The sequence below is a fragment of the Lepus europaeus genome, chromosome 17, assembly GCF_033115175.1.
Source record: "Lepus europaeus isolate LE1 chromosome 17, mLepTim1.pri, whole genome shotgun sequence".
Lineage (NCBI taxonomy): Eukaryota > Metazoa > Chordata > Mammalia > Lagomorpha > Leporidae > Lepus > Lepus europaeus.
Window position 1 is genome coordinate 14,569,535 of NC_084843.1, and position 18,987 is coordinate 14,588,521.

The following is an 18,987-nucleotide window of genomic DNA, read 5'->3' on the forward strand; positions in this document are numbered from 1 at the left end:
TAAACTTCTTATTTGGTGAAGTATTAAGCCTTTGTACTGTAATGTACATTTAAAATGTTATCTCAAAAACTAAAAAAATAAAAAAAAAAAGGGCAAGGAAAAAGCATGGGAGGTAGGGAAGAAGGAAATACCACTATATTCTTAGAACTGTATAAACTAAGCACACTGAATCTGTTAAAAACTAATTAGAAATTAAAATCGAATAAATAAATTAATTGTGTTAAAAACAACCTGGAAAAAAGTTGAATCTAACATTTAAGCATTAAAGAGTAAACAACTGCCCAACCCTGTTTCCATGAAGAGGTAGCACAACTGGGTTTGCCACACCTTTGAGTTTGAGCTGGTCCAATACTACTTTTTCCTATACAATACAGTGCGGATGATTCTATGACAGTTACAGGCTCAGCTTTGAGAGGATTAGCATCTATCACTTCTCTCCTCTTAAAACTCAGCTGTCGTGCTGTAAGAAAAATTAGCAGTCATGTGGATAGGCTGGTGAGGAGGAAAACTGAAGCCAACAGCCTCACCTAACCCCTTAGCCAAAACTAGTCCACAGTGAAGCTTCTTGTAGAAGACTGTCCAGCCCCAGTGAAGCTGTGTCAGCTTATGCCATTTGAGACAGAGATGAGGTATCTCTGCTAAAAGCTGCCCCAAATTAACAGCAAACAAATGATTTTTTATATAGTTTAAGTTACTGTGTGAAATAACTTAGTGGCTTAAAGTAACATGGAATTCCCTCCAAAAATTCATTATGTTAACCAGGAAGTTCTGCCTCCCTTGGTGTCAGCTTGGGTGCTAGGTCGGCTCTAACCAGCTAGAAGCTCAAGTAAGGGTTCCCTGGGACTGGAAGGCCCCACACACCTCATACCCTATGTCATCAGGAGGCCCTACTATATCAGAGGGAATCATTGTCTAGCAGTGCTGTTTCTCCCTGATTCAGGTCTCTCTCCTGAGACGGCCAAACTGTAAGGTGGTTGGGTGCCAAGAAGGGACAATTAGGAAGCTCCCAATAAGGAATAAAAAGCATTCCGAAGAAATTTAGGGAAACATCCAATTCCTTTATATGTGAATGTATATGCTTTATGATTAATATTAACTGAAAATATTGCCACCAAACTGATGGTGCTAGTATTTAAAATCTTTAATAAACAAAATACCAGAACATAGCTTTCATAATTGGACATCTTATCTTGAAATCAAGCATTTTTAGCACTCCTTTATTCAGATTATTAAGTTTACTTTCAATATTAAATTTTTGTTATAAAAAAGATGAAGTCAATTACAATTTATTCTGTTTCTTGTGAACTTCAATATTGAGAAAGGTCTTACAATATCCTCTTTTTCCTCTAGCTGAAAAAACACATATCACTACAATTTAATAGCCTGCGCAAAGTATGCTGGCCAATTACTATGTATGACAATAACCTCTGCCAGACATGATTCTATGTACTCACATTTATAAAAAGTTATGCCACTGTTATCGTCAACCGCCAGCTTTCAATATCAAAGTCACCTTCATTTGAAATCCAACAAACATTTATCTTAAGAAAAATAAAAAGTAATTCTATGCACAGTAATGAGGCATATTAAGTAGAGTAACAACTAGATAAAGGATGATAATACTCAAGCTGCCACCAACCATTTCACTCATCAGGTAGCAAGACTATAAAGGTTAAACAAAAAGAGATCACAGACATTGTGATTGTAACTTATAATGCATTATTCTCCTTGCTAGCATTTTCTGGAGAATTTAATTGGTTTTCACTATCTTAATTAAACCAAGTGTTATTATAATACCTCCAAGTTGTTCTGTAATGAGCAGGCAATTTGCTAATTAGGACACAGAAAAAAATGAGTAAATGCTAATAAAATAAAAAAATATATATATTTCTCTATTGGTCAAAAAGTATACCTCTATATCGAATTTGAATCAGTATATGATGAAAGTTTTAGTTTAAAAATAGATGAAAACTATTAACAAATACAGAAACAGTGAAATGAATCTTAATTCTCGTCTTTTAATAGTTTGTTGACATGCATGACATCCATGACAACATTATTTGATATATATTTTTACTTAATATAAGTTTTTCTTGATTTAATAGAACCAGAAAATTAAATGGAAAACAAATTTCACTAGGCAAACTCTAATTTTGAGTTAAATTCCAGGAACAAATGAAATATGTTTTCATCTGGAAAAAAATTATCCCAATATACCTCAAGTAATAACTGAAACACAGCAGTTCATTTTATCACACATATTAAAGGAAAAAAAAGTAGTCTAAAAAGCATTAGCCTTAATTTACTAAATATAAAGACTACTAAACTGTGATCTGGGATATTAATATTCTGGATAATAACACCTAGCAAATAAGTTTTCAATCACCACAAGATTCTACAATTTTATATTCTTAAAAAAAAAAAAAAACTCTGAAATTGTCAGTTTTAAAACTAAAAGCAGTAAAGTTGTTTACCCAATATTGAGTAGCTGCTGAAAAATGTAGGTTAAGCAAATAGAAGGTTTTTGACAAATACTTTTTGTATTACCTGGCTGGGCATTTACCATATCTTCTATGAAACAGGATTTCAGTTGCTGGGAACCAGTGTATGATTAACCAATGAAAGTACCATTAATTGGACATAAATGTGTTGAAGCCCAGAATTCTTGGGCAGCCTTGTGGGGTCTGTGTTGGGCAGAATACCTACAGACACAATCATCCACACTTATTAACCTTAGTGTATCTTATGAACTTATTGGACTAATGCATACATTAACTTAAAGTAAATGACATAATATAATAACAACAGCCTTGTTCCTAAATATAGTAAATATAAGAAAAAAACCACTCTAAGTACTTTGACAGTTTCATTTGTTTCAACTGATTGATATAATAACCCAGAGTATTCCATAGAGATTTTTATTTAGCTTCCTTACATATTCCATTCCAAGTCCCCAACTTTTCAATAGCATTAGTAGTAATCATTAAGCACTACTTTCCTAAAATAATAGTTCATTTTCATCAGATTTCACATTTCAAAACACTTTTTATATAGGAAACAATTTTCTGTAACATATCAATACTAAGATAAAATTACCAAAATTATACATAAATCATTAATTATCTAAAGGAAGCAATATTGATTTACAGCTTAATTTATGTTAGCTCATCTGCTAGTCAAATAACTACTCTGAAAGCAGTAACAAGTTCTATACATCTATTTGACAAATGTTTCATATGAAACATTAATGTTGGGTCAGCGCTGTAGTGCAGCAGGTTAAGCCCTGGCCTGAAGCACCACATCCCATAAAGGCACCGGTTCTAGTCCTGGCTGCTCCTCTTCTGATCCAGCTCTCTGCTATGGCCTGGGAAAGCAGTAGAAGATGGCCCAAGCTTGGGCCCCTGCACCCGCGTGGGAGACCCAGAAGAAGCTCCTGGCTCCTGGCTTTGGATTGGCGCAGCTCCAGCCGTTGCAGGCACCTGGGGACTGAACCAGCGGATGGAAGACCTCTCTCTCTGTCTCTACCTCACTCTCTAACTCTTTCAAATAAATAAATAAATCTTTAAAATAATGTAATTTGTAATACAAAGCCAGCTTCTAAGAATAGCATATTTTTCTAACTTTGATTAGAAAACCATAGGCCTTAAGGCCGGCGCCGCGGCTCACTAGGCTAATCCTACACCTTGCGGCGCCGGCACACCGGGTTCTAGTCCCGGTTGGGGCACCTATCCTGTCCCGGTTGCCCCTCTTCCAGGCCAGCTCTCTGCTGTGGCCAGGGAGTGCAGTGGAGGATGGCCCAAGTCCTTGGGCCCTGCACCCCATGGGAGACCAGGAGAAGCACCTGGCTTCTGCCATCGGATCAGCGCAGTGCGCCGGCCGCAGCGTGCCTACCGCAGCGGCCATTGGAGGGTGAACCAACGGCAAAAGGAAGACCTTTCTCTCTGTCTCTCTCACTGTCCACTCTGCCTGTCAAAAAAAAAAAAAAAAGAAAAGAAAACCATAGGCCTTATATGAAATTTTTTAAACAATTACGTATGGGTTTTGAAAGTCAAAGATAATGTTTCAGTTACAGTCTTCACTGGAGTCCACAATATCAGTACTTTAAGATGAACTTAGAGAAATAAGCTAAAACTTTCACTAAGGCACTTTGAAAGAATCAGACCAAGCAGGATCTTGCTAACTTGTATGCCTACGGAAGTTAATGCTAGCTTATCCTGATGACTTGAAAAATATAGTTATACTAGTAGAAAATTTAATAGACAACTATAATTAAAATTAATATAATCAAAATGGAAATTCTTAAAACATATGATTTTGTTTTAGGCCTTTAATAACAATTTTACATATTTTGCTTGATAATATCATCCATAAGCAAATGAGCTATGACTATTTCAAAAGTCTGTATTTTAAATTTATCATAATCAATTTCCAAAGCAAGAAATTAGGGTCAAAGTTGTAAATACAATTTATTCTTAAAGGATCAAGTGGAAGACCAGTACTTGCGTGCCATAAGTAGCATCATTTTTAACAGAATAATATGGTAAAAGCTATAATTGGATAATACAATCACCATACAATAATATATACTTTCTACACCAACATAAAACTAGTTATTAACATACACACATGTACTTCAAAACATCTGTGGAAAAATGGATTAAATAAAAAGTTTATTTTGATACAAAGAGTATTGGGAATTCATGTATATGGAGGGTATCTTCAAAAAGTTTGTGAAAAATATATATTATACAGGGTCTTCATTGTGACATAGCAGGTTCAGTGCTCTCTGCAACATGGAAATCCAATATCAGAGCACCGGTTCAAGTCCTAGCTGCTCAGCTTCCAATCCAGCTTCCTTCTACTTCACCTGGGAAAGCAATGGAAGATAGTCCAAGTACCTGAGCCCCTGCCATGCACATCAGAGACCCAGGTGGAGTTCTGGCTCCTGGTTTAGGCCTGTTGCAGATCCTGCCATTGCAGCCATGGGTAGTGAACCAGTGGAAGGAACATCTCTTTCAGCATCTCCCTTTTTCTCTGTCACTCTGTCTTTCAAATACATAAATAAATATTTTTAAAATATGTGTTATGAAAACTGCATGAATTTTATTTTTTCTATTGCTTCTTTTATTTTTTTATGACTTATTTATTTATTTATTTATTGGAAAGTCAGAATTACAGAGAGAAAGAGATCTTTGATACTCTGGTTCATGCCTCAGATAGCCTCAAGGACCAGGCCAGGGCTGGACCAGGATGAAGCCAGGAGCCAGGAGGTTCTTCCTGGTCTCCCACTTGGATGGCAGGGGCCCAAGCACTTGAGCCACCCTTCATTGCTTTTCCCAGAGCATTAACAGGGAGCTGGATAGGAAGAGAAGCAGCCAAGATGAACTGGTGCTCCAAATAGGATGCCAGCGTCACAGGAGCAGCTTCACCCACCATGCCACAACACAGGCCCTATGAATTTCTTTTTGTACCAAAATAAACTGAACTTTTACTATTTTTCCTCAACTGTTGAAGTCCTATCTAGTGTGTATAAATGTGCATTTCATTTAAATGAAAAGTAACCGAAGCCAATTTTTATTACTGTTCTCCCTTTATTTTCATATTTCAAAGAATTCTTTCATATTTCAAAGAATCTTAGCAGTTTGCCACCTTTTAATTTAACCCTCTGAGACCACAATTTAGCTTTCTGCGTGCTGAATTTCTTATTGAAATACCCAGGTATTTTCTTTTTATTACTAATATAAACTTGATTAACAGCCATGAGAGGTACTCCACTGATGTACTATTTTAAAAAATATTTCTCAGAATTACATAGCTGGATGGGGAGTTGGAATTCTGCAAAGTTCTCTCTAAAAGAATATCCTAAGTACATTATTCCAATGAATAAAAAATGGTAAGGACAAATAAGGATACAAAATGGTCAAAATGTGATGTATCATGGTATTGGTTCATACATTTTTGACTTCTGAACAATGGTTGCGAAATAATTTAAGATGGTTAAAATGTTCATCTTTAAAATACCGTTAAGATATTAGAGTTCTAAACAATATAGAATGATCAATTATCAGAATTTTAGTAAAATGCAAAAATCTGTAAATAGGTTATAATAATTTAGAAAAGGAATGCATGTTAATACTGATTATGTATGCACAAAGAAAAACATGCTAGAAAAAAGAAATGTAAGAAAAAAATCATCTTCATCTCTCGCTACTCAAGGAACAAGAACTAATTGTCCATACAAAATGAGTTTGCGTGGGTTGTGGGAATAAAGAATTGAGCTTTAATTGACTGCCCTTCTTCAAAATATACAAATACTTGATATTGGTTACAACAACAATGGATTTTATATTCCAACAGTTAGTATACTATAGTAGTAAATATTTTCAATATCAGATTAGTAAGTGAATATAATTCCATGTTCATTCAATATACTATAATAATGGTTTGCCTAAATATCACAATTAAAATGTGCAAATCAGGCACAGCCATTTGTCCTAGCAATTAAGATCTCTGTTAGAATGCCAAAGTTCCATATTAGAGTACCTTGATTCAACTCCTGGTTCCAGTTCCTAACTCTAAATTCCTGTTGATTGCAGAACCTGGAATCGGTGGTAATGGTTCCAGTAATTGGGTGCTTCCCACCCATGTAGGAGATCTGGACTGAGTTCTCAGCTCCTGGGTTTCAGCCCAGTCCAGATCATTGCAGGCATTGGAGGAGTGAACCAAAGGATGGGAGTTTCTCTTTGTCAATAGCCCCATATCTATCTCTATTTCTCTGTCTCTCTGCCTCTAAAATGAATAAACATTTTAATGCACAATTATTCCAATGAATGACAATGAAATTATACCATGATTATACCAGCATCAAAAGAATTTAAAAATAAATATACAACACAGCAGAAATACAGGCACCTTCTAGATAAGAACAGTGCATGCCAAATGCCAGTTTAGCATGATTTCCAATAGTGTTCTGATTCTTGGAGCTGAGAAGCAAAGTAGAACTGCATTTCTAAAGAGGATAACCAAATCAAACAGAGTAAACCTTTTTCCTAATTATACTATTTGAAATACCCTCTTTGGTTGAATGTCACTGTTAAAGGGAACTATCATGAATTATGGAATGTACACATATCTGCAATTCTGGCTCCCAGCTTCAACTTCAGCCCAGCCTTGACCACTGCAGGCATTTGGGGAGTGAATCAGCAGATGGAAGTTTTACCTGTAAGTTTCTTTGACTCTCTCCTTTTTAACGGCTTTCTTGACTTAAAGTTTACATACTATATAATTAATGCTTTTGGAGTATTCAGTTTGGTATTTAGTTTATTCATAAAGCTGTACAACTATCATCACAGTATTAAGCTTTGAACATCATCTGCTGCCTTCCAGGATGTGCACCAGAAGGAAGTTAGATGGAAGTGGAAAAGCCAGGATTCGAACTAGGAACTCAGGCATGATATGTTGGTGTCACAGGCTGTGGTTACCACGCTGCACAACAATCCTCACCCAAATTTACTTATTTTTTAAAAACTTCATTTCATATTATATTGTTTGCTTAAAATTTACATTATATTCAGCCCACATTTAAAGAATGGAAAGTATTGCCCCACTTTATTGAGAGTGAGGTAGTTATATAAATTAGCTAGAATTCTTCTACATGAAATAATGCCATTGTATTATACTAATTTATTTCATTTAGTCACTTGTTTATATTAATATGAACTCATGGATATTATTTTATACTATGGCTTATAATATAATATCACATTATTTTATGGCTCAAATTCCCCAGTTTTGTTCATTGAGAGCTCTTTCCAATAGCTCCTTTGTCTCTTCAACATACTCCCCTTGTTATTGCTGTTAGTATGTGTGTCTACATGTTTATATTTTGGTTCAAAAAACTCCAGACTTGGGGCTGGCTCTGTGGCATAGTGGGTAAAGCCATGGCCTGCAGTGCCAGTATCCTATATGGGCACAGGTTCAAGTTCCAGCTGCTCCACATCTGATCCAGCTCCCTGCTAATGTACCTGAGAAAGCAGTGTAAGATAGTTCAAGTTCTTGGACCCCTGCACCCACATGGGAGACCGGGAAGAAGCTCCAGGCTTCAGATCAGCCCAGTTCCTGCTATTGTGGCCATTTGGGGAGTGAACCAGTGGATGGAAGACCAGGGTATGTGTGTGGAAGACCAGGGTATGTGTCTGTCTGTCTCTCTCTCTCTCTGCCTCTCTGTAACTCTGCCTTTCAAACAAATAAATCTTTAAAAAAAAATAGAAACTCCAGATTCATCTTATATATTTCCTTCCTCAGTCCTAGAATTAACTGTTTCTCTGAGCAGTCTTGTTTCCTTCTTTTAGAGAATGATAGTAGAAAGTAAGACCAGTCACTAGACATGCCTATTGTAAAATGAGATACTGATGTACACAGTGGAAATGTAAAAATCTTATATGCAATCTTTTTGCTTGTCATTGGTCAAGTTTTACATCTCTTCTTGAGTAAGGTTTGGAAGTTGGTGCCAACTCCAGAGATGACAGTAGAGACACCAGCAGCCTTGAGATGACTGATAACTCCATCCATTTTCATGCAGTATCCTTCTTCAGTTTCCTGGAGCTCACAATCACTTAGTTTTTCTCGATTTCAATGACAGCCACCTTCCACTATTCATATCTAATTTCTTTCTTTTTTTTTTTCTTTCTTGCACAAGACAAGGACCCTCTGCTTCTCTGGTAACATTTATATATATAATTTTTTGAAAATAAATAAATACATATAAATGCACTGGGCTGAGCCTCACGTACAGAAATTCTGATTCCATAGGCCCTTGGGTGACTGGAAGGCAGGGTGACAGGAAAGGATATGTGCATATGAGTGAGTGTAACTTGTTTAAACATCCACAGATGACTCTAAGGGCTCTCTAGATTGAGGACCACTTAGAGTAGATATCGATGAGAAGAGTACTCCAAGGACTTGCTATTAGTAATATTAATGTAGGATATAATGCTAATCATCAACAAAATCAACAACCGTAGCATCTACATTTATTGAAGCCTCATAAGTAATAGGCAGTGGGTGAACAGTTAACATTCAGTAACTGCATGCTAAGAACCTTATAAAGTAGACCCTACCATATTTTATTGATTCTAAGACACATTTCTTCACATCTAATATCTCTGAAATCAGATTCTTTTATAATCAATGACACTGCACAACTAGTGCTTGCCAGATGACAGTTATGACGTGGTTGTCATGGCCCACACAAGCAAACTGGACTATTCACAAAAATGATACTATGTAAAACAATCAAAAACATTTTTTCAACTATGCTGTGAAAAATTATACTATGAAAGTGAACAAGTTTTAATAACACCTTAACAGATTTACTTTGCTTCTATTTGAAGGACTTCTGAAAATTTACCTGCTAAAAAACTAGGAAGTTTCAAGAAAGGTCAGTTAGTTTCTGGGAAACTGCAACTTAGCAGATAACAGGGAATAGCAGTTTGGAAACCCCCCTTGTGCAATGGTTAAGATAAGTAAAACTGATGTGTACTGAGATAAGCAGGACTGCTGTATACTAAGATAAGTGAAATTACTGTAAACAAAAACCCCTTCCCCTTTGTATTCACTTGCTTAAGATAACTTTGTGGTTTTTGCCTTTAAATACTGCCTGTAACCCTTGTCCAGTACCTCACTCTCTCAGGAGGGAGGGATCCGTTTTGCGCAAAACGTAAATAAAGCCTCCTCTTGCATTTGCATCGTCTGGTCTGAGGATTTTTATGTCTGGGGTCGCGATCTAAAGGACCCAGCGGGGATTAGGGTCCTTCACTATTCTTTCTATGTTTAAATGTGAATATGCTAAAAATCTATGTCTATACAAGTGTTTTAGAGCTCTTTCAGTAATTTTAAAATAAATTTTCTTGGTGGTAAGAAAGTACGTACCATAGCTGAATAGGCATTCTTTCTTTGTGAGTGATAATATATTTGATTGTGATTTAATAGATGAAATACAATGTATATCACCATAACAAATAGACGCATAGGTTCTGATGGAACAGGGACCTAAGCCTCAGCCACTCTTGCTCATTGCCCAAAAGATAGATAAACATTTGCCCTTGAATCTCAATTGGGTCCCACACCCTATTGTCTTCATACCCCACCCACAAAGGCCACCTGAAAGACCAGTTGCTTGGAACACTTGAAAGACCAGTTCCAGGAATTCCCTTCTGCTTGCTACCCCACCCCCATTCCTAGCCCTCCTAAAATATAAAAAGGCCAGGCCCCTAGGGTCAGGGCCTTCTGCCACATGTTCCACCCAGTTCTACCAAAGCATTTTCTCTAAATAAAGACAGTCTGGCTGTAAATTCGTACACTGCCTCCTCTCTGTTCTGCGCTTCTTTTCCTCACATTTTGGTGTCCCACGTGAGGATGCACCGATCTTCAACTCTTCCTAACAGGAGCCATTATAAATTGTTAAATGGGTATCAAATCTGTTCAATCACAAGATATCTTCGAAGTTCTTTGTGTGGTAGAAAGTGTTCGAATGTTGAATATGAAAGATTCAGTTTTAAATTATAGCTTGCCCATTTACTAGTTTTAATATATGAGTACTGCCCTCAATTCTTTTTATGTTCCTTACATAGGTAAAAGGGAAATATATTTTATTGTAAGGATTAAGAAGTATTTTTGTGCAAATGATTACCTCCAAAATGTTAGATCCTGTTTCCTGTACGTGTCTGTAAATAATTATGAAGTAACACAGTCATACTTCTTTACTAAATACTATTTCCAGGCACAGAAATAATCTTGGTGACTCTCTTCAAATTATGATACATATAATGGATGTGTGTGTGTGAGAGAGAGAGCCTTACGCAATAAATACATATCATAAAACCTACACCCTGCATTTTCTAGTTAATAATATAGATTTAGATCTGTAACATTTTGGCCTGGAGGTCTTTCTTATTCACTACCATATCTGTCCAAAATGTGCTTGCTTCTTGCGACAATAATAATTCTTCCATAAATATTTACTGAATGAAGGAAAACTTTCATAGTAATATATATTTGTTCACCTCATTCTTTGTTTTAAGTTACATACTATCCCACTGTAAGAAAACATAATTTATTTCAAGAATCTTTTTGATGGCTGGCGCAGCAGCTCTATAGGCTAATCTTCTGCCTGCGGTGCCAGTCCTGGTCAGGGGACCGGATACTGTCCTGGTCGCTCCTCTTCCTGTCTAGCTCTCTGCTGTGGCCCGGGAGTGCAGTGCAGGATGGCCCAAGTCCTTGGGCCCTGCAATCGCATGAGAGACCAGGAGAAGCACCTGGCTCCTGGCTTCGGATCAGCGTGGTGCACCGGCTGCAGTGTGCTGGCCGCGGTGGCCATTGCAGGGTGAACCAACGGAAAATGAAGACCTTTCTCTCTGTCTCTCTCTCTCACTGTCCACTCTGCCTGTCAAAAAAAAAGAATCTTTTTGAATGAATAAAATTAGTTTGATATATAAAAATCCCTCTATAAACATCTTTTAATGAATATACTTTGTAAAGGGAAGGAGGTATATATTTCTAGGACATATTTTTAGAAATATTATTATCAGATCAGATAGTATTTCTTTTAATCTTGTTTGGTAGTACACAAAGTGAACCTTCTATTTTTTTCTTCCCCTTTATAATTCCCCCTTGTTGTGAAACAAATTAAGATTTTGTTTTGGATAAACATTCTTTACTCTTCACTAAATCAATGTGGACTTTATGGGTTGAACCTACCCCTCAGTTCCAGGGGAAGAATTTATAATGGATCTGGGTTGCTAAATTAAGCAAATAAAAACATAGGATATTCAGTTAAATTAAATTTCTATGTTACAATAATTATTTTCAGTATAAAATACATATACTCATATACAAATCAGACACAAACACAAAATTTATCTCAGTATATAAGGCATGTCAGATGTTTTCCTTAACCAAATTAAACTTTCTTTAGTGCAAATCAATAATGTTGACCATTCATTATTTTATCTAAATAAGTAGTTCTAGGGTCTGGCATGTAATTTGGCAGGTTATACCACCATCTGCAATGCTGATATACCATGTGAGCAACAGTTCGAGACCCAACTGCTCCACTTCCAATCCAGCTTCCTGCTAATGCACCTGGGAAAGCAGTGGATGATGGCCCAACTGCATGGGCCTTGCAACAATATGGGAGACCCAGATAAAGCTCCTGGTTTCTGGCTAAGGCCACGCCCATGCCCATCATTGTGGCCATTTAAGGAGAGGACCAGTGGATGAAAGATCTTGCTCTCTCTATCACTCTTTCTCTCTGTAGCTCTGCTATTCAAATAAATAAAATACATTTTTTTAAAGTGGGTTTAATGGAAAATACAATAACATATAAGAACTTAAAAATTATGATTTTTAGGTAAATTTTTCATACTATATGTATACCAAAAAGAATTCAAATCATTCTTGGTTTTGAGGATTTTTTAAAAAATTAATCCTTTTTTAAAAAGGCAGAGCTACAGACAGAGATGCAGACAGAGAATGAGGTCTTACATCCACTGCTTCACTCCCTACGTGGCTGCAACAGCCGAGCTGAGCAGATCCAAAGGCAGCAGCCCGGAGCCTATTCAGGTTATTCCACATGGGACCAGTGACCCAAGTATCTGGGCCATCTTCCACTGCTTTCCTAGGTCATAAGCAGAGAGCTGGATCAGAAGTGAAGCAGTCAGGATTCAAATCAGCTCCCAGATGGGATGCTGGCACTGCAGGCATAGGCTAAGCCTACCATGTCACAGCGCCAGCCCTCTAAAAAAATTAATTCTATATGTAATTATGTAACAGTTCACTTTTACTTCTATTACTAATTTCATTTCCAAAAATGTCTTAATATACTGCAAACCCATATGGATAATCATAATAAACTAAGTCCAAATGCTCCCGTGCACATGTGTGATTCCTACTGAAATGCATTAAAGTCATGAATTATTAAAATGAAGTCCATGTCTTTCTCTTATATCCTCAGGATTTGTCAATATGCCTAGAATATCATAAGAGATTAATTCACCTTTGTTGAGCAAAATACAAGCACTACATTAATAAGATATTTGGGAACAGGTTTACAGGGCAAGAATCATTAACTCTGAACCCCTGTGCTCCCATACATGTTTGATATATCAAGTTATTTTTAAGTTGACTAACATTAATTGAAAATGTATTATAATAGGCTTTCTGAATATCTGAAATTTTTCTAAGTAATAGGTATAGAATAGAAACCCCAGAAATTGGCCGGCGCCGCGGCTCACTAGGCTAATCCTCCGCCTTGCAGCGCTGGCACACTGGGTTCTAGTCCCGGTCAGGGCACCGGATTCTGTCCCGGTTGCCTCTCTTCCAGGCCAGCTCTCTGCTGTGGCCAGGGAGTGCAGTGGAGGATGGCCCAAGTGCTTGGGCCCTGCACCCCATGGGAGACCAGGATAAAGCACCTGGCTCCTGCCATCGGATCAGTGCGGTGCGCCGGCCGCAGCGCGCCAGCCGCGGCGGCCATTGGAGGGTGAACCAACGGCAAAAAGGAAGACTTTTCTCTCTGTCTCTCTCTCTCACTGTCCACTCTGCCTGTCAAAAAAATTTTTAAAAAAATTAAAAATTAAAAAAAATAAAAATTAAAAAAAAAGAAACCCCAGAAATTAATCCATTAATCTAGAGTCAACTAATCTTTGACAAAAGAGTTTTATCATTTTCTGGAGAAAGGAAAGTATATTCAACAAACAATGCTGTGATGACCTATGTGGGAGAAAGTATGAAACAAGATCCCTGCTTTATACCTTAAACAAAAATCAACCCAAAATGGATCAAGGACCTAAATCCATGACGTGATAACCTCAAATTACTTGTGTAAAACATTGGAAACTATGCAAGACACTGGCATAGGCAATAACTTCTTTTTTTCACTTTTATATTTTTTGACAGGCAGAGTTAGAGAGAGACAGAGACAGAGACAGAGAGAAAGGTCTTCCTTTCGTTGGTTCACCCCCCAAGTGGCTGCTACAGCTGGCGCGTTGCAACCGGCACACTGTGCCAATCCAAAGCCAGGAGCTAGATGCTTCCTCCTGGTCTCCCATGCAGGTGCAGAGCCCAAGGACCTGGGCCATCCTCCACTGCACTCCCGGGCCACAGCAGAAAGCTGGACTGGAAGAGGAACGACCGGGACAGAACCGGGGCCCCAATTGGGACTAGAACCGAGAGTGCCAGCGCCACAGGAGGAGGATTAGCCTAGTGAGCCATGGCGCCGGCCCAGGGAATAACTTCTTGAAATTACACAGGCAATCATAGCAAAAATAGATAAATGGGATTGCATGAATCTAAGAAGCTTCTGATACTGCAAAGCAAACACTCAATAAAATGCAACTGACAGAATGGGATACAATATTTTTCAAACTATGCAATTGATAAAGGATTAATATGCAGGATCTATAAAGAACTCAGAAAACTCAACAATAACAAAATAAATAATCCAGTTAAGAAATGGGCAAAGGACATGAAAAGGCATTTTTTCCAAGGGATGAAATTTCAAATGGTCAACAATTACATGAAAAAATGCTCAGGAACACTAGCAATGAGGGAAACAAGTCAAAACCACAATGAGGTTTACCTCACCCTAGTTAGAATGGCTATCATTCAAAAATAAAAAAAACAATAAAATGCTGGTGAGGATGTGGAGAAGAGGTACCCTAATACACTGGTGGTGGGAATCTAAACTACTAAAACCATCAGGGAAGTCAGAATGGATATTCCTCAGAAATCTGAAAATTGATGTACCATAAGACCCAGCCATCCCACTCCTAGGAATTTAACCAAACAAAATGAAATTGGCATATGAAAGAGTTATCTGTATCCCCCAAGTTTATTGTGGCTCAGTTCACAATAGCTAAGATATGGAATCATCCCAAATATCCATCAACTGATGACTAAAGAAAATACGGTATATATACACCATGGAATACTACTCAGACATAAAAAGAATGAAATCTTGTCTTTTGCAACAAATTGGATGCAAATGGAAATCAATATGCTTAGTGAAATAAGCCAAGGAAAAATATCATGTTTTCTCTGATATATGTCAGTTAATATAGAATACAAAAAAATGTATAGGAATTAAGCAGATATCCTGTGATATGATTATTGTCTTTAGCCCTTGCTTATACTCCTGTGGAACTGTGGTCTTCCTTCTTTTAACTTGTTGAATATTATGGTGCTGAATTAAGCCTGTGATTATAGAGTGGATTGAAAGCATGTCTTTGCAAAAATGAAAAGACAAAAAAGAAAGCTGGGAAGCAGGAAGATTGATGGAAGAAGTGGGAAAGAGGGAAGCCTGGTTATCTTCTTAGAATGGTGCCTATGATATAAATTAATCTCTTCTGTTTATATTAATAAAAATTTTCAAAAGACATTTGAGTTTAATCTGTAGTAATAATTTTTTATAAGCATGTATATGAAACAGATTTAGTAGTACTAAGAAATTCTACAAAAAGCCACGTGTAACATATATTCAATTAGTTTTAATTTCTCAAGCCCAAATAATATTTTTCATTACTATCTTCACCCTGCACCCACTCCTTCTCAATAAATAAGTTGAGTGTCTAAACGAGATTGAGTAGCTCAATTTGTAAAACACGGCTGCACTGCATTAATAACATTTAGATGAGAACCCACGTGCCAGAAATTTAGCACCTCTGAGAATATTATATCATAAATTATTTACTCATGAAATATTATTAATACAGTATAATTTAATGATATTATTATTTCTTGTCTACCTTTATGGCCATAAAATAATTATGTATATAAAGAAAGAACTAACTAATGCATTTACCTCTAGAAAGCAATTTGTTACTCAAAGCTACTATAATGCTCCTTAAGAGGTAATAGCTTAATATTTTAAATTCAAACTGTATGTTGAAATCATAAGTTCAAAACTAGGTTTTATACTTTTTGATTATGAAATGTTTAGGGAAGTAGCATATCAAGTACAGAACTTTAATCATTTTATACTAGCTAATTTTATATTGATTTTTAAACATAAGGATAATATACTAAAAGAGGTTAAAATATGATAATATTCTATGTTAATACATTTTGAAAATTTTAAAGAACTATAAGTTTAAAAGAAGAATTGAAGAAAGAAAAACAGCAGGCATAAATAATGTAGTGATTATTCAAATACACATACTCACTAGTAATACAAAGTTGATGTAAAAATAATCCTATCTTTTGTCTATGGACTTTTCAGTCAGATTTTAATTGAGATAAATTACAGTTAAACAACTCAAAAAGTGTGGGAATAGACATTTTGAATTGAAAAAACATAACTTCTTTTAGTTATTAACATTTTCATGATATTTTCACTCTTCTAATAAAAATATGATTAACATTCATTTCTATGCATAATATAATACCTTGATAAACATTAAAATTCCAGTTTAATAAGAAATTAAGTATGAAATATTTCAAGAGATTCCTTTAACATATTTTCTCCCGTTAAATATTTTGGTACCATGAAAACTAACTAAAATTGAATGTGCCAATGAAGGTAAATGTTTTCAATACCTCTGTGAAAAGAATAAGCTATATAAATGAATTCATCCCTTTAGTGTACCATAATATTTTTACTGATCAATATCCACTTATTGTTTCCATTCATTAGCATAGCTCAAAGCAAAACTTTCATCTTCTTAACAGGTTTACCATAGAAATAAATTTGGGGCTCCTATATAAAGTTGTAATGGCAAAATTGAAATCCATTGTGGTTTCATTCTTTTTGTTCTGCTTTTAAGAGACTCTGCATTCTCAGGTGTATTATTTAAAAAGCATAACATCAATAAAAAGCCTTTGATATTAATATTATACCACACCAATATATGCGTTTGTGAGAAACTAAGGTTTCAAATATTTAAAAAGCAATATGCCTGGCTAAATTAATGTCATATATTTTTAAGTGTTCAAAGATTATTTTAAACAGTTCTTATATATCAAAAACATGTAGTATGATTGTAACAAAATTAAAAAAAATTCTAAGGAAGAAGCCTTTAAATAATTTTCATTAACTATACAGATAAATTGTCATTCTACATATGTGCCTTCTGAAGTTCATGGTAGCTGATATCTTAATGTTTTGGAGAGAGAAAACATGTTCCACACACCATCTTTACTTTGAACACCAAATATAGGAATGATTTCTAAAACATTTAGGATTTTGCATTTAAAGGAAATTTGTAAAATTAAATTTCAAGAAAGCACTCAAAATATTTTTAACATATTTATATAACATGAACTCTCAATAAGATTTGTTTTTATTCTGGTAGTGGTAGCAAGTTAATATTAACTTTATTAACTCCTTTAAGGAATGAACCAGCACTTAAATGAGCTTTAGAAAGCAGAGCATCCTAAGAAGAATAGTATATTAGGGGAATATTCTGAGAACATAGTACTATTTACAAACACAGATTAGAATTGGCCAGTGGTCCCTACTCTAATTCTCCTTGGTTAGTTCTTCCTTTTTTTTTCCTTGTACAACAGATATTTTGAAAATTTTTGACTTCCACTCAAAAGATAAGTTCATACTCAATATATTTAAATTACAATCACCTTTCAGAGCACCTGAATAATATGTAACAAACAGCATTACTATTACTATAATATTAATAAATATCAATTTGTCATTTTGGGGAAAGTGAACATATTATAAGTAAATAAACAGTCTTACTAGGTTTTCATACAGTGAATACCTGCATTATTTGTTCACTGTAGCTAGCACATGTAAACATTTTCAGGGCTCTCAAGACCACCATTGGGATATTACGAACTTTCTTTTTAGAGGTAAGAAAATTCAACTAGGCCATTTAATCATATTCAGATGCTAGTTGATAGCAGATTTATATATTGATTTTTTCACTATATTTATTAAAGTTAGATCATAAATTTTGTAAATATTGAAATACTATACTTTTATACTTTTTTATAGTGCATACTATAATGTATTTGGAAAATTCATTCCTTGTTAGACTCCGATTTCTTCAATGGTTTGCTACACAGTCACGCGCCCCATTGTGTTATCGCAGACCTACATAAAGCTTGTCATAATTGTGGGTTTTCTTCCTTCCTCAATCTTGAATTTTGCTCTAATATATCACCTAACACATTTAGAAGTTTGTTTACCTTCATACAAAATTCACTTTTTGCCAAATATTTACATATTTACATTTAATAAGCACTTTTTAAATGAGTTTCCCCCGTCATGGGGAAATTTTCATTGATGTTGCACTGATCAATATAGAAAATGAGAGAGGTAAAGAAGATTTAGATGAGTGATTTATTGGAGGGGCTCAAGTTTACCAAAATAGTTCCTCAGTTTGATAGATGTTTAAAGACAGAATAAATAAGAGAAACATGCCATTCACTGATTCTGCAGCCTAGAATACACTGAATTATTTTTAGATATTTTAAGTATGATCTTTATCATATGAAAAATTATACAAGCAGAAATATACTGGTCAATGCAACAAAAAAAATACTTACAATAATAATACTAAGAATATTAATAAAAACAGAAACTTGTTTTTTCCTTACTTGAGGTATAGAATAGTAAATCTACTGGATATTTTGCTACTCAGATGATTGTGTTTTTTTATTCCTTTTAGTTACTAATACATACAAAATTAAGAAACTGTTTACTAATATAATGCTGTCATCAGTTGGTGTTTTATAAAAGTAATACTGTTTATCAATTTTAGGATTATAAGGTACTTACATGATTAATTCTGTTACAGAAATGCATCAAATTGATGTGTTATTTAAACATATTTATCAATCAAATAATCATCAGATATCAATACATGGAAATGGTCTGATTACCAAAAAAGAATATTACAGTAAATTTCTAGGAGTTAAAATTTTTCTAAAAATAAAAATTATTAATGTTTATTACTTTGAATTTTCTTTTAAAGT

General features: G+C 35.3%; 1 protein-coding gene across 2 annotated transcripts in view; it reads right to left on the reverse strand.

Annotated features, from left to right (window-relative positions):
* The window catches only part of ATRNL1 (attractin like 1), a 792,651-nt gene that overhangs the window by 388,219 nt on the left and 385,445 nt on the right, over window positions 1–18,987 (reverse strand). The window contains exon 27 of one of the 2 annotated variants that reach the window (XM_062214397.1): window positions 4,981–5,046. The exons of the other annotated variant lie outside the window; for it this stretch is intronic. Coding sequence (XP_062070381.1) covers window positions 5,038–5,046 — 9 coding nt within the window. The 3' untranslated portion in view covers window positions 4,981–5,037. Of the gene's footprint in view, window positions 1–4,980; window positions 5,047–18,987 lie in introns of those variants that run through there. 2 annotated transcript variants of the gene reach the window in all.